Source organism: Lepus europaeus, chromosome 4, assembly GCF_033115175.1.
Source record: "Lepus europaeus isolate LE1 chromosome 4, mLepTim1.pri, whole genome shotgun sequence".
Lineage (NCBI taxonomy): Eukaryota > Metazoa > Chordata > Mammalia > Lagomorpha > Leporidae > Lepus > Lepus europaeus.
The window spans coordinates 136,880,363-136,895,208 of NC_084830.1; the positions used below are offsets into that span (position 1 = coordinate 136,880,363).

The following is a 14,846-nucleotide window of genomic DNA, read 5'->3' on the forward strand; positions in this document are numbered from 1 at the left end:
GACATTGCTGGGCCGTTTCCGAATTCAACAGATATCTCAAGTCTTCTGCTTGCAGTGCAGGTCAATTTTCTAATAGGGCCACTATTAAAATCTCAACAGTCAACATACAGCATGCTGGGCCCTCAATAAAGACAAAGAAGCAATTTTTAAGGGCAGGGGGGTCAGTGCTTGCTACTCTTTCTTGCTCTCAGTTCCCCTGCAGTGTCCTGTATGCCTTGCTCTGGACAAAGCACTGGCACTAGGGCTTAACGGGGTCCAGGCTCCATTCCTGAATCGTCTGACCACTTCGGGTGGATTGATGATGTCCTAGAGCAGATCAGGGCCACACGGTCACTGCTGGATCCAAGTTGATGCCAGCCAAGCCGACCCTTGAGGTTGGGGCCTGAGGGAAGGGGTGGTTCTCCCAAAGAGAACCTGGTACCTGGATGCCATGCAGGTGAAATCAATATTCTCATTGGGTGGGAGAAGTAAAGGGCTTTTGGGGGTGGGAGCTTTTCTGAGACCCTCCCCAGAGCTAGACAGAGTAGAAGTCTAACTTCTGGGCCCAGCTGGGGTTCAGCCTTTGTTCCTCCTTAACTCAGTGACTATGAACAACCCAGCCCATCTAAAACTTGCTTTCCTTACCTGCAAAACAGAGTTAACAATAGTACCCTTCCCATCCGGATGGTTTGAGAACTAAATGAGATGGTGTGCATAAGGCCATTAGTACAATACCTGTTACATGGAAGTCAGTCCTTGGCACCAGACCTGCTTTATCACTCTCACTCAACAGGAAACAATTCGGCCTCTACCACGGACCACAGGAGACATGGGCGAGGGTTTCACTCTATGAGCTGACCTCAGTGCACCCGAGATACTCACTCATCATCTGCTTTGTCTCATGTCCTCCCCTCTAGCTCTGACTTATTCAAACCTCATTGGGTCAAGGGGAGATTAAAATAATCTGAAAATCATTTCTGAGTATTAGCAGATTGGGCTAGAACAGTGGTTCCTCCCATAAGACACATGCTCATGGGACTTCCCTGGCAATCCCAGAAAAAGCCCGAAGGTCTGTGATCAGCAGCTGGATCAGGGTGGAGAAAGGGACTGTTTTCAAATTATTAAATTTTTAGAAATTTTCACAGTATGCATTTCTAGCCAGTGAAACATGGCTCGCCCATGCTGTAGGCTCAAGGGTGATGGGCTGGGCTAAAGCTGGAGTCCTGGAGGGCCGTGCAGGGAACCAGCGGTATCTACAGAGCCCAAGAAATAAGGAACCAGTCACCCAAGATGGGTGAGCAAAGGGCTCCTGGGAGGAGAGAGTTTTGAATAGAAACATATCCTGCTCTTACTTCTGCCACGGCAAAGCCAAAGTTGAGCATCTGCCAGATGGTGCTTCCTGGAGGAGCGAGGCCAAGTTTGTTGACAACGGTTACAGGGAGGGGGAAGCTGTGCGGGGGAATGGAGGAGCCACATCAGAAACGGATGGGAAAACTTCCACCACATCTAAAAATAATCCTGTGCGATGTGACTGTGTGTGTGTGCTGTGAAATCATGCACGTGGACCCGCAATGCGCTGTAACCGGAGCTCCGAGAGGCCGCATGGGCTCCAGAAGGGAGACCTGTTTGGCACTTTAGGGTCCCCTCTTCCAGCTGGGCTGAGCTCTCTCGTTCCCAGTCTTCTCACGGATAAAATGGAGGTAATTACAGCCGCGTATTCAGACATCGGGAGGACTCAGTGAGCTACACTGTTGGAGCCCAGTGAGAAGGCATCCATGTGAGCTAATCCAAGAGCCCTTCAAAAGGTAGACTTGAAAGATGCTTATTGTGGTGCAAAAAAATGGAAACCCATGAGGTTTTCTCATAAAACACATTATTCAACACTTTTCATATCGTCATTGAGAAAAAACAGAAGCCTAAAAACCCAAGAAGGGAACAGGTAAGGGTGAGAGAGTTTCCGGTTGTCTGGAAGGCCCTGCCTCCTCACCGTCCAGCCGCAGTGAGATCACACACCCCTACCTCTGTCAGTGCCTCAAGCTCCCTCAGAATCTTGGGACACTTCTCCATCTGCTCAGTGGCAAATTCCTCTTCATCTTCGAGGTCTTGAATGTTCTTCTGTGGCACTTTCTCTGGCTGCCACCTCCCACGTAGAAAGAGCCAGTCTTCCCTGTCATACACGGTGACCACGGCAATGCCACGTGGCACATGCCACTCCTCGGGTCTCACTGACCTGTTGCAGAGGCCCACTGAGTTTCCTTAGGACACAGACCATGTCTTACATTCTCTGCTTCTGGCAGCTCCTGCTATACAAGGAGTGGCCAAGAAGGGACTGCTGACGAAAGCATAAAAATGGAGGGTACAGGGCTGGTGTTTGGCCTAGTGGTGGATGCTGGAGGACCTAGGTTGAGTCTCAGCTCTAGCACCTGACTCCAGGTTCCTGCTAATGCAGACTCTGGGAGGTAGCAGGTGAATCCTCAAGTAACTTGGTCCCTGCCACTCATGTGGGAGATGCAGGCTGAGTTCCTGACTCCTGGCTCTGCCCCATCCCAGTCCAGACCTGGCTGTTGCAGGCATTTGGGGAATGAACCAGCAAATGAGAACTTTGTTGCTCAAACAAATATATAAGTTACTTTAAAAAAAAAAAAAAAAAAGAGGGTAACTGCTCTAACAGGAGGAAGGCCGTTATTCTCTAGAACGAGGGAAACCAATGTGGAAACAGACTTCAGCTGCAACATGGGAAACTGGAGTCCAACACAAAGAATTCCCTTAGTGGGAGTGTTAGCCGGCAGACCAAGTTCCCGTGGGACACTGTGCAAACTCCCTGGAGGGTCTTTACAAGGGAGCACGTTCAAGGTTCAGGGTGACTCTGATGTGGTTTGGCTCCTAGCTTTCAATGAGCTTCAACAAACAGGCCCCAAGTCACCCAGAAGACAGCGAGGGTCTTCGGGCCTCAGTCAGCAGGACGCCCAGATGGTTTCTTGTAGCTGGCACCCGCCAAGGAAGCTGGGAAAGAATGTGGCCCTGTGTGTCGCAGGGGAGGGTGGGAAACCTTCCTCCGAGCAGCCCCAGTCCTGGTACTGCACAAGTGGAGGACTTCACCATGGGTCACTTACTGAGTGTCCAAGTACCGAGTCTGCCGCCACTTGGCTTCCGTCCTGCACCCATTTCTGTGGAGTAGAAGAGGCGGGCAGAACCAGTGACGTTCAGTGCTTTCCCGCCTGGAGCTAGGAGGCCCCTGCTGCGTGCCAGGGCGTGGGCAGGTGCTGAGTGCATGGATGAAGAAGACGTGGCCTCTGTCCTCACTGAACTGTTTATTGACAGAAAGATGGGCCTCGAGCATCCCATAACAAATAATTAATTCACGCAAAGTACCAAGATGGAGAAACACGGCATCAGAGGAGAGAAGGCGGGAAAACAAAGATGCCACCCTTTGCGAAGGCTCAGAGAAGGCAGGGAAACAGTAAATACATGGAAAAATATCTTGGTGGTAATCTAATGCCCAGGCGTGTAAAGGGCTAATCCAGCCACAGTGGGAGAACAAGTACTTTTTCACCTTAGGGTGAGCACAAGATCTGGAGTGTAAGGTGTGACCCGGAACCCACAGAGAGGACCCCGGAAGTCTCCCTGATGCGCTAGCTGGCCGTGGGAAGGCAGATCAGCTACCTGGGTTTCAGCCAACAGAGGCTGCAGCTGGCTCGTGGGGTTCATTTCAAAAGAGACAGTGGGACAGGAAGGTTGCTGGCTGTTGTCAGACACCGTGGGTCTGGTTTCGATCATTTCATCTTAAAAATTCCCTGTGTTGGTCCCACTGCCTGGGACTCACTGGGGATGGCAGGCTGGCCTCTGCAGGGTCTTCCTAGCCCCCACCCCCCAGCACAGAGCCTGCCCCTGCTTCCACCCCCCCGCAGTTAGCGCGCTGGTTAGCGCCTCCCTTGGCTGCCGCGCAGGCTGAAGTCAGCCAATACTGACTAAGGCAGCACAGTTAATTACTCGCAGCTTAGCTTAGTGCTATTAAAAGCAGGGCGAGCCAATGACATTGACACATTTGGGTAGGAGAGAAGTGTGGTATCTCAGTGGAGGTTGAGAAAGAGCTGGAAAAAGAAGAAATGAAAGCTGTGACTGAACTCTGAAGAGAGCAAGCATGCTCCGGGGCTGAGCAAATCTTTCATCACAAGCACTGCCTAACGTGTACCTAATCTCAAGCGCCAATCCAGTGCGTTTCTAACCAAGGTGCTCTTACAGGTGACTGATCATGCAGCCAGAGCTAACAAGTCAAAAACACCGACCAAACCACAGGACGTGACGGGTGTGAGCCCTGCTCTGAGTGGCTGCCAAGAGCAAAAGGAAAATGCAAACCTGCTCAGGTAGGAAGACAGGAAGGTCGAGGCCCCAGCTAAGATACAGACATGCACCACAGACTTCATTCTCGCCGCGGAGCAATCAGACATGCGCGCACTCCACCTGAAGGAGCCCCCTGGTACGGAATGACCTTTCACATGGCACAAGCTCCAGGGCCTGGGAGGCTTCCCGCAGAGCCTGGAAACTCGGCGAGGGCAGCAGGTGCTATGAGCCTGTGCTGTTCACAGGGGCACACCAGGGCCTTAGTGCAAACGAGGACAACAGAGGCAGCTCATGTGCGACCCACACGTTCAGAGAGCCGCCCTCTGAAGTCAGAAATCACACTGCCGATTCCCGAGTCCTGGGTCCCACAGTCCCCCGCTGAGCAGGTCAGCAAGCCCTCTCCAGGTAAGCGCGATGCCAGGCCGCTGCTCAGCGTGCACCTGCAGGTGCTGTGAAGCCCGAGAAGGCTCAGCGGCTGTGGCTGGCCCAGGATGACCTGTCACATGCTTTTCCCCAGCCCTGTGGTGGAGCTGCCGTGCCCTCGCGCTTTGAGTATTCCATATGGTGTTCTCAAAGTTCAGGAACAGTATGGACCAGAACATCGGATTTAGTCAGAATAATATGAGGGGACTTCAAAAAGTTCGTGGAAAATATGAATAAAAGTTTATGCTGTTGCAAACTTTTTTTTAAAACTCCATGCGTATCTTCTTCATACTACACATTTTCCATGGATTTTTTTCAAGACCCCTCGTATATGTGCTAAAGTTAGAAATATTAAGCGGAAGAGGATTCTCTGGGGATTGTTTAAAATGCACGATGAACACACCCTGCAGTGTGCCCACCTATCGGTAAATGGAAAACAAGGCTCCTTGGAACTCATTAGGGTCAGTCCCGGCTGGTCACCGACAGCCAGGGGAGCCTTGACCCATGACCTTTGACCATGGTCGACATATGCTCTCTTGAAGAAATGTTAAAACATGTTACCAACTCAAAACTCTTATCAGAAACACAAGCAAACAAACGTACCACCAAATGGAAAGTCATTTAATTCAAAAATCATACTTCCACTCGTTTCATGTTCATAGATTGTCACAGAAACCAGCCAAGTGTGAGAAAGCCAAGTTTCAGAGGCCATTTGACAGAAACTGCATTTTCTTTATAGATATACTTAGAGACACAAAAGCACAGTTTTTAAAAAGCCTGAACATGGAAAACTGTTTTTCTAATAATAGGGGAAAAGTTCTATTCTAGCCACAGGTGATTTTTTAATTACAGAATTGGATTCTATGTACCAGACAATACTCAATACTCAGCTGACATCTACAACAGTGCATTATTTATGTCTTTTAAAAAGAAAACATTAAAGTGCCATTTTATAAGTACTTTATTGATATTATATTACACAGCACTTTATGCTATACTCAAAGGTAGCCTCAATTATGAATTAAACATGCAAATATTTTCTTTAGCCAAAACATGGACAAGATGTCTTTTAGAGTGCTTTGGAACACTGGCCCAGCATTAACTACTAAGCATTTATGGGTTTCATCTTTTGTTTTTTTCAACATCTTTTAAAAAATAAGTTAATAAGGAACATAGCTGCAGATAGGAACCATTGGATAAATATGAATAAAATTCAATCAACAGCCTTTCCTTTTCTCTAATTCTGAAACTCCAGATTCTCAAGGTTGGACAGGCTCAGCAACTTCCAGCTCACGTGGGTGGCTGTAAGAGAGCCTGCACCTTCACCTAGTGATTATGTGCTGCACACACACACACACAACACACGCACATATGAACACATATTCTGTAGAATCATCAGATGGATGTTTTCAAAGATGCAGGGTTGATCCTGGCATCCAGATACCCAAGAAAGCAGCTTGAAGGTGTCCGTTTGGACAACTCTGTAGAAATGGTCGAGGCAAAATGGCAGTGAATGTCTTAGCCTCTCTGGGCATGCTCCATGTAGTCCTGACATTTTGGTTAGCAGTATCCTGGTTCTCCCTGACTCCAGTGCCATGAATTTTGACATAGCAGCAATTGCTACTTTGCCATGGGCTTGGGACTGGTACTGTGTTTGCTCTCCAAGACATTCCACCTTAAGAGATATTTTCATTTGTAACATCCTGCAAAAACTTTTGTAAAAACATTCCTTGTGAAACTTTCCTGGGATAGTTTTTTTTCTCGCTATGATGAACAGTATTTATTCCTCTAAAAATCCCAAGCCCAGCCCAGTTCCTCAGTGCGATGCACCTTGCTCCTCCTCGCTGCTTCTGCTGTCAATCACTTCCACCACGTTTCTGCCCAGGCACAGAGGCATTCCCCTTAGATGAGACTTCAGCAATGGGGGGCTCTGAATGCCATCGGATTCTCTCTCCAGCCTCTCCCTCTGCTTTGGGAAGCTCTTTAGTTAGCAAAGTACTGTAAGTGGCCAAAGGAAGAGGCTAATTATCACCTGCTGGAGTCTTGTCTCAGCCACGCTGCAGGACCCCGTAAGCTTCACTGCCCTGCTGTTGTCATTTTGATGTCACGATTACAGAGAAGTGGTTCGGCACCCAGCACATCAGCATGGCTGCCAAGTACATGTGAACACGACCAGACACATTTTTCAAACACCAGCACAGGGTGTGTGAGCAGACTCTGGGCTAACTTGAAAGAGAAGAGGGGCAGGGTTGTCACGGTAATTGATCATGGTCAAGTTTGCCAGAAGAGAGACAGCGCCCTAGACAGAACACCTGGGACATTCCTTTCAAAGTCAGGGAGCTGAGGGGCTGCTCCAGCACTGGCAACTTACTTGGGTGACATGTCACTCATAACCAGGGCAGAGCATGGGTGACACAGTGACCACTGCTGTACCTGGGAGTCCCCTAGCTACAAAGTTTGGTAATACTGCTTTTGGAAGCAGAAGTCAGCAGATTAAAGGTGCCAGCAGACAGTCATGAGCGAGCAAACAGCGACCTTTGGCTGCTTTTGTCTCTCCAGCCCCCAATCATGGTGCCTCCACAGTCTCTGCAGTCAAGGGAGCCCGTTCAGCACGCCTGGGGATGCTGTTGTTGAGGCACAGACTCAGTGAGCAGAAGGCCTCCTTGCTTGGGCGTCCTGCACTAACACCCAAGATGACCGTGTTACCAGCACGGCTCAGCCCCAATGCCAATCTGCCACTTCATTGCTCATTTTCTCTTTGTCTTTGCCTCCGTCCAAAAGCCACTCAGCAAGAAGGGACAAGCTGAAGTTAGGTTGAAAACAAGCCGCTGGGTCTAACGTTCAGAGGACACATATTGGCTGTAGAAATACCATACGCACTGAGCTAGAACCTGGCTCCCATTCTATACCAAGAAAGCTTGCACTGTCCAGGACTCACCTCAATGAGTTTATTTTGAAAAAGAGAACGGAGTATTCTCCACCATGAGCAAGCCAGCACTCTACTTGCTTGGGGGCAAGGACTTGGAACGAGTTATCTCCTCGTGGCTCAGCATTCCCTGGCTAGGAAATCCTGGATACCTGGAGGAGTGAGCGAGTGAGCAATCTCCATAGCCCCCAAAGATTCAGACTGTGGATAACTGACCGCAGAATCTGACAAAGCAAACAAGGCTCCAAGGAAAACTCAGCGATACCCAATCTATACCCCTGGTCTGCCGTCATGGGCCCTGCTATTATCCTTACTAAGACAGAGTTAGGGGTAGCAACCATGCATGGTGAAGAAAGTCCAATCTGTTTTTACTCTTCAAGTTCCTTCCTGCTTGTTGGCTCACACTGAACAGTTCCTATAGTTCTGTAGCCAATGGGGAGGAGGAGAGCCTGGTGGGACAAAGGGAACCAGAGCAACCACCTGCCACCAGCCCAGTATGGCTGCAGGGAAGGGGTCTCACGCAGCAGATGCCATCAAGGGCACTCAGGAGGGAGGGACAGGCTTCCAGGCACTCCAGCTGCAGCCAAGTGTCTACAGGTCTGCTTCAGTGAGGAGGTCCTGAAGTGGGGACTCTGGCTTCTGCTCCTCCATATTAAATTCAAGTAAGAGCCGAAGGGGGCAGGGGACAATTCAAATTGTCCAATGCACTAAAGTCAGTATGCTGGCCTCCTTTCCTCTGGCACCGGTGTGAGTGTGCTTGTCCCATGGGGAGTCCCCACCTCCCAACTTCACATCCCTGGATCTCAGTGCAGCAGGTAGTCTGTTAGTACTCTCCTCTTGGGCTGTTAGTGACAGATTTTAGCCTTGTCCATTCTTAATTCTTATTCCCTGAATCCACGGTGTGGTCTTGCTTTCTCCCGCGTGAGTCCCTGGAGAGCTTCTGTATGACCTCGAGCTGATCCACTGAATAGTGAACCAGAGCACTGAAACCCTGCGAGCTCTGAAGCTTGAATGCACAAGCTACACGCCTCCATGTGTCTTTTCCTATCTGGGGGTTACACGGAATCTGGAGGTGAAAGGAAAGAACACATACATGCCGAGGGAAAGGGAGCAGCCACATACCCAGAGCTCAGGATTCCAAGAAACCAGTCATTTCTTAGAACTTAGACGTGTACATCATTGCCAGCTAGCTTAGCCTCATTTGTAAAGCCTTAGATGTCAGAAGAAGGGAACACAGCAGTTATTCCACCTCCTTCTGTCCTGATATCTTGGGGGGTAGCAAGAAATACACCTGAGAAGAAAAACCAGAAAAAATCTACTCTCTGGCCCCACCTATTTAAATCCTGAGCTTTGTGTGACGACCAAGTAGGCATTCTTTGAAAAACTCACTGCCTGAAGATGCTCTTTCCACCTCCAAATTCAAACCCCAAGGAATGCTGACAAACACAGGTGGATAAAGAAGACTGAACACCACCAATTGTCAGGCCCCTCGAGGGGAACCGAGAGAGAGCGGGTGGTGGGGTGGGTCTCCTTCTGCCAGGCCAGAGGGGCACACCGATCCGGGCACCCTTCCCCCGGCCTCCTTTCCTTCCCTCTCAACCACACTTGTTCAGCCATCAAAGCCTACATGTGGGTAGCAACTAGCTTAAAGAGTATCAAATATAAAACTTTGCCATATAGTATTTCAAATCACTCTATTTACAAATTTATCTTTAAAAAAAAAAAAGTAAAAGATACAGTAAGTCAACACTATTCAAGTTTTTCTTTCCTTCTTTAAAGTTCCCTAACAAGGAATTCCAGGAGCAGGGGACACTGTCCAGAGCGATGCTGCCGTCCGCAGGGCTTGGGCAGAGCTGGATTGTCCTTCAGGTTGGAGCTTGTCTGTCCAGAGCCACGACCGCCACGGCTTTCCCATGTGGAAGACACGGGGACTCTGTTCTTTGAGACTTCGTGAATGCGAAATATCCAGGGGGACCTCCCCATCCAAGGCGGTCTTCCAAAGGCCCTGCCTCTTTGGACCAGCTCATCCTTGCTGCCCTGCACTTGTGGGGCCTTCCTGAATCACAGTGCCTATGACCTCAGCCTTGTGCGTGAGTCCCAGGAAACAAGTCCCTTCTTCTGAGTGGCAGTGATTGCAGATACTCCTCTGAAACTGTAAGTCACAGGGCGACCCAGAAAGCATGGCTAGAAACCAAAGGGCACCAGTGCCCAAGGCCCAAAGCACTGCAAGAGGGCTGGTGAGTGACGGGCTAGAGGCGGGCAGGGGCGAGTGAAAGGAGGACATGAGGGACCCATCCTTCGATGGTGCCACCCACCGGGAGGTAGCACCTTCTCCTCTCGAAAGTAAACACCAATGGCATGGAGGAACAGAGATACGTAGCTTCTATGTAATTGAATCTCAAGAGCTTACTAGGTTTTGCTCCACATATATTCTCATGTGATTGAAATTCAGCAGAAAGGGAACTGTTTCCAGCGGCTATCCTGTCTGTCCTAGGCAGACCACCTTCACTCTGCCATCCTTTCCTTCAAGTTCTTGGAAAACCATTCAAAAAGCAATCGAGAAGGAAGTAGGGGGAAAAAATGTGTCATGCAAAGAGAGTATGTTATTTTCTGGAGGTTGGTTTATGAGTAGGCTGGGTTGCCGTGGTTACCAGAGGATGGTGGCCCGTGGTGGCCGGGAAGTTCCTAGCTCGGGAGTGGGTAACATGGGGTGAGCGTGTTCCCTCGCCTGAGAGGCAAGAACTGAATTGTGCTGCTGATGGGCTAGTGGCTGCTTTAGAGATGCTGAGAGATTGGGTCTTACATAAACAGTGCCATCACCCCTCTCCGCCCGGCATGCAGACAGACAGACCCAGCTGCCTGCGGCACTGTGGGTCTCAAGTATTCCGAGGAAGAGGGAGAGCCTCCTGTAAACAAAAGCGACGGACCGAGCCCGGACCTCAGTGCCAGTTTCTCTGCCCAGGCCGGCTGGCCTTCGCTGTGCTATGTGCTCTTGGGGGCTCCTGATAGCTCACTTCCTGTTTCAGGAGGATGGGGGTGTGGATGACACTTGAGACAAAAATGAGCGCTCCCTGTTTAGGGCACCCATGAGAAACTGGCTTGGCAAGCCTTCCTCCCTGTCATCCATAGCAAACGGCCTCTGCTGATTGACTTCTGCTTCTTGCGGTATCACTGTCAGCTGAGATGACGGCGGAGATGGGAGACGTGAGAGTTCACAGGAACATTCGTGGCAACAGGTAGCAACAGTCAGTCCCCTGCAATCCTCAGTGGCAAACAGAAATGGCCTACGACACTGGTGTCAGCGGTTGTCATGGATACCATGTAAAGCTCAGCAGTTCTGCTGGGGCCCAGGCTTAGAGGAACTCCACGTAGTTTTCGGGGATGAGGCCAGTCTTCCCGTTCAGAGTCCCCTCCAGCCAGCCAGGCTCCTGAGATGGATGAACTGCACAGGAGGGGAGACAGCAAGAAGAGACAAGGTTAGGAGAGGGTGGGAGGGGGAGGGTGTCCTGTGTTGTCTCCGTGAAGGAAGTGTGCAGAGTGCGGACCCGCACCGGCCAGGTGACATGATCCTAGGACTTGTTTCAGCCAGAGGTTTGGAATCCTTTTTGCTGGATCTATACCTTCTAAGGAAGGCTGTTGTGAATTTTATCCACAATAAAAAGGAGAACAGAAATAATCAAAATTTGGCACACAAATTTTAGAGCTCTCTTGGATTTTTTAAAGTTCTTGACTTAGACTGCAAGAAGTGCTAAGTTTCTACTTTCTAGATTACAGGTCAACAGTGGCACGGCTCCATTTATATCTGCATCCGTCATCCATTCACCCATCCACGCCCCATCCACCTAACCAGCAGCAACTATGCACCAAGTAAAGTGTCACGCAGCTCTCCTAGGCACTGCTGCTGATGATGCCCAGGTCCTAATCGAGCATTTTACTTTCCATAAGCTGCTGGCCCCCTGCTATGAATATCCTTGCAAACTCCCTAGTGCTTTTCAAAATTTAATTTTACAACCTTCCAACAGTCCTCTTTTCCACCCACACCCTTTCTCAGTTTTCTTTCCTACTCCCTAGCATTCCCCGCCCCGAGTACAAATCGGAAAGCCGTCCTCTTCTCTCTAAGGCGACATCCAAAATGACTGCCTCTTTGTCAGTATCCGGTATCTATCCAATCTGTGACATCATGATCCATCTCCATGGAAACTGGAGAATTACATAAAATCCAGCCGAGTGTGCAAAGGAGTCCACAGCAGGGAGGAAGACGGAAGGCAACGTGGGACCAGGAGTCGGGGGCTGCTCATGCCCGTGAACCGGGAAGGTACAGATCACCATGGGGCATTTACTCTCAGCCTCTCAGGAAAACTAATTTTCTGAGATTGTTTGGAGAGAATCAATTTTCCCCTATTCCCTTCCTGTGCTAATTAAGTGACTTCCTGAGCTTGTTTTAGAAAAGCATTTCCGTCCCAACACTACTGTATAATTCCAGTTTCACTTCATGGCGAAAGAAACAAGACCAGAAACTAAAGGAAGAAAACAAGGAGGCAGCATCAGGACAGGCACGGAAGCTTAGACAAGACCAACGTCAAGTTCATCTAGACCTGGAACGCTTCCTCCAGGAAAGACAAGGCCAAAGATCCATGAGTCGGCTCTGCGATGCTTGCACAACCTCCCTTCAGGAGGCTCACAGAACAAACCCAGAGCAGCAAGGACACTTTGGATTCATGACAACCCACAGGAGGAAGGGTCTGGGAGAAGGGCCACGAAAGGACACACCCAGCTCTCTCAGCACCAGAGCTCTCCCATGCTAGTACCCGATTTCCCCATCCTCAGCCCATCGTCCAGCTCAAGCTGCCACCACCTCTTCCGTTTCTGCACCTTGCAGTTGGTGACCATGGAACTCTGTCCCCCTCAGTGGGTTCTTAGGGGTCTGAAAGATCCTGTGTGGGAGAAGTGCTGTACACTGAGCCAGGTGCAGGGCAAATGCTCGGAACAGGTGGGTCTGCCGTGGACCCCGTGTCAGGTGTACTGGTCAGCAAGGCTCCCTCCTGGTGAAGCCTGTGTAAGGGTCTGGTCTCAAGATCCATCTAAGCTTCAGGGATCTTCAGGTGTTTAGGACTGGGGCCAGCGATGTGGTACAGTGGGTTAAAGCCCCGACCTATAGGGCTGACATCCCATATGGGCGCCGGTTTGTGTCCCAGCTGCTCCATTTCCAATCCAGCTCCCTGTTAGGGCCTGGGAAAGCAGTAGAAGATGGCCCAAAGTGCTTGGGCCCCTGCACTTGCCTGGGAGACCTTGAAGAAGCTCCTGGCTCTTGGCTTCAGATCAGCTCAGCTCTGGCTGTTGCAGTCATTTGGGAAGTGAACCAGTGGATGGAAGACCTCTCTTCGCTTTCTCTCTGGCTCTACCCCTCTCTGCAACTCTTTCAAATAAATAACTCTTTCAAATAGAATAAAATCTTTAAAAATCTGCAAATCAAAGCCATTCTCCAAAATAAAAGACTTAGAAAGAATAAGCCAGACACACAAACAAAAAGCCGAGAAACAGCCCTTGCACTTTAAAGAATCCAGCAAGACTCTGTGACCCCACACAGTGCCTGAGCCCATCCTTTTGTGACCTTTGTCCCTGCCCGGCCAGTGTTCAGACACAGCACGGGTACCAAGGGCAACACACCCGCAAACATCAGAAATGGAATCTGTAGCCTGTGGGAGGGGTCACAGGGGACAAGGGAATCCCAGAAAGACAGCAGGCGCCACAGCAGCCTTTGGGTCAGAACTGCTGACTCATTGGAGACTTCAAATCAGGGCCATCCAAGTACAGTGCTGGACACGGGCATAAGGATCACCTGGCTGCTGATTAAAACTGCACAGTCTTGGGAAGCCCCGGCAAACCAGCTAGAGCAGCAATTCAGGGTCGGGTATGTGTGTGTGTTGGGGGGGAACCTGTATTTTAAGTGGCTTACAGAAAGTTAAAAAAAAGTGATGGTTTTTCTGTGTTCAAATGTCTCTGTATTAAAAATCCTACTAAGATTTAATATGCAAATCGTCATCAACTCAGAAGACGGAGGCGCCGCCTGGTGGGCCCCCTCCTCTTTTCTGCTGTCTTTCGCTGCCTGTGCCACAGCCCGTCTCCTTCGTAAGTAGTACTGTGGCTTCCTTTCCACCTGCTCCCACCTCCTCCGGACTCCTGTGAACCTGCCTTACACATGCATTACACTTTGCTCCTCTGCCTCCTCTTGGCTGCATTTCAGTGTGCATCACAGCACTCCCAGGCTCACAACCGTCAGGAACTGCCTCTGCTCCTGAATTAAGACGACGGCCTCTAACACTGAGACACAGCATCTGTGCAGCGGTCACGAGCTCCGGCGCTTGACGACACTGATGCATCTGCTTGTCATCATGGACCCCAGCTTTGCTATTATCACCCCCAACTTACAGAAGCGCGGAGCGGTAAATGTCCTAACGGTAGAAGGGAATCTGACCCCAGCTTGTCTGACGTGGAGACCAAGTTCTGTCATACTCTCTGCCACCTCTTTTCAAGCACAGAACGGGATCTGGAGGGTGGGGATGACATCAGGTGGGCACGCCCACGCGGAGCAGTGGACCCTTGGCTGCGCGTCACTTCCGTTTCTATGCTCCTTGTCTTATTGACAAGAGAAGCTGAGGCTCAGAGAGGTAAGGCCTGCAGCTCCATCTCACACAGCTGCTGGCTGATGGAGGGGCATCCGAGCCCAGGACACGCGACCCTGGCACCTGTGCTCTTCCACTTTACTCGTTCTGCCCGCCCCGCTGCTCTGAGCATGGAAGATGCTCGGGGATGTCTTGGTGGGCTTAGCTGCACCAGCGGCCAACTCTGAACTGTGCCCATGTCCGGCGCACTGTAGGCACACATAGGTGCTGCAGCGAGCTCCCTGCCAGCCACTCTCACTCAGCTCTTTCCCTAGAAACAGCATGCATCTGCACACGCAACTGCTCTTCTCCCCTTCCTCGCTCACTGTGGACAAACAGCATGCCTGTGACTGCGACCTGGAAGGGGTGGCTGCCCCAAGGGGGAGAAACCTTAACGGCAAGTGGCACAGCTTTCTGGGTCATTAAAATGTATCTGCCCCTTGAACAAATGTTTACTGGGCATTCGCGATGTGCCAGAGCCTGGGCTAAGTCCTTACACACAGAAGAGAACAGGC

The 14,846-nt window shown here is 50.3% G+C and overlaps 1 protein-coding gene across 1 annotated transcript in view; it reads right to left on the bottom strand.

Annotated features, from left to right (window-relative positions):
- Positions 1 to 5,360: 5,360 nt before the first annotated feature.
- Positions 5,361 to 14,846, bottom strand: part of ARHGAP26 (Rho GTPase activating protein 26) — a 440,213-nt gene continuing 430,727 nt past the window's right edge. Inside the window, exon 23 of the mRNA XM_062188919.1 lies at positions 5,361 to 11,111. Coding sequence (XP_062044903.1) covers positions 11,023 to 11,111 — 89 coding nt within the window. The 3' untranslated portion in view covers positions 5,361 to 11,022. The remainder of the gene's footprint in view (positions 11,112 to 14,846) is intronic.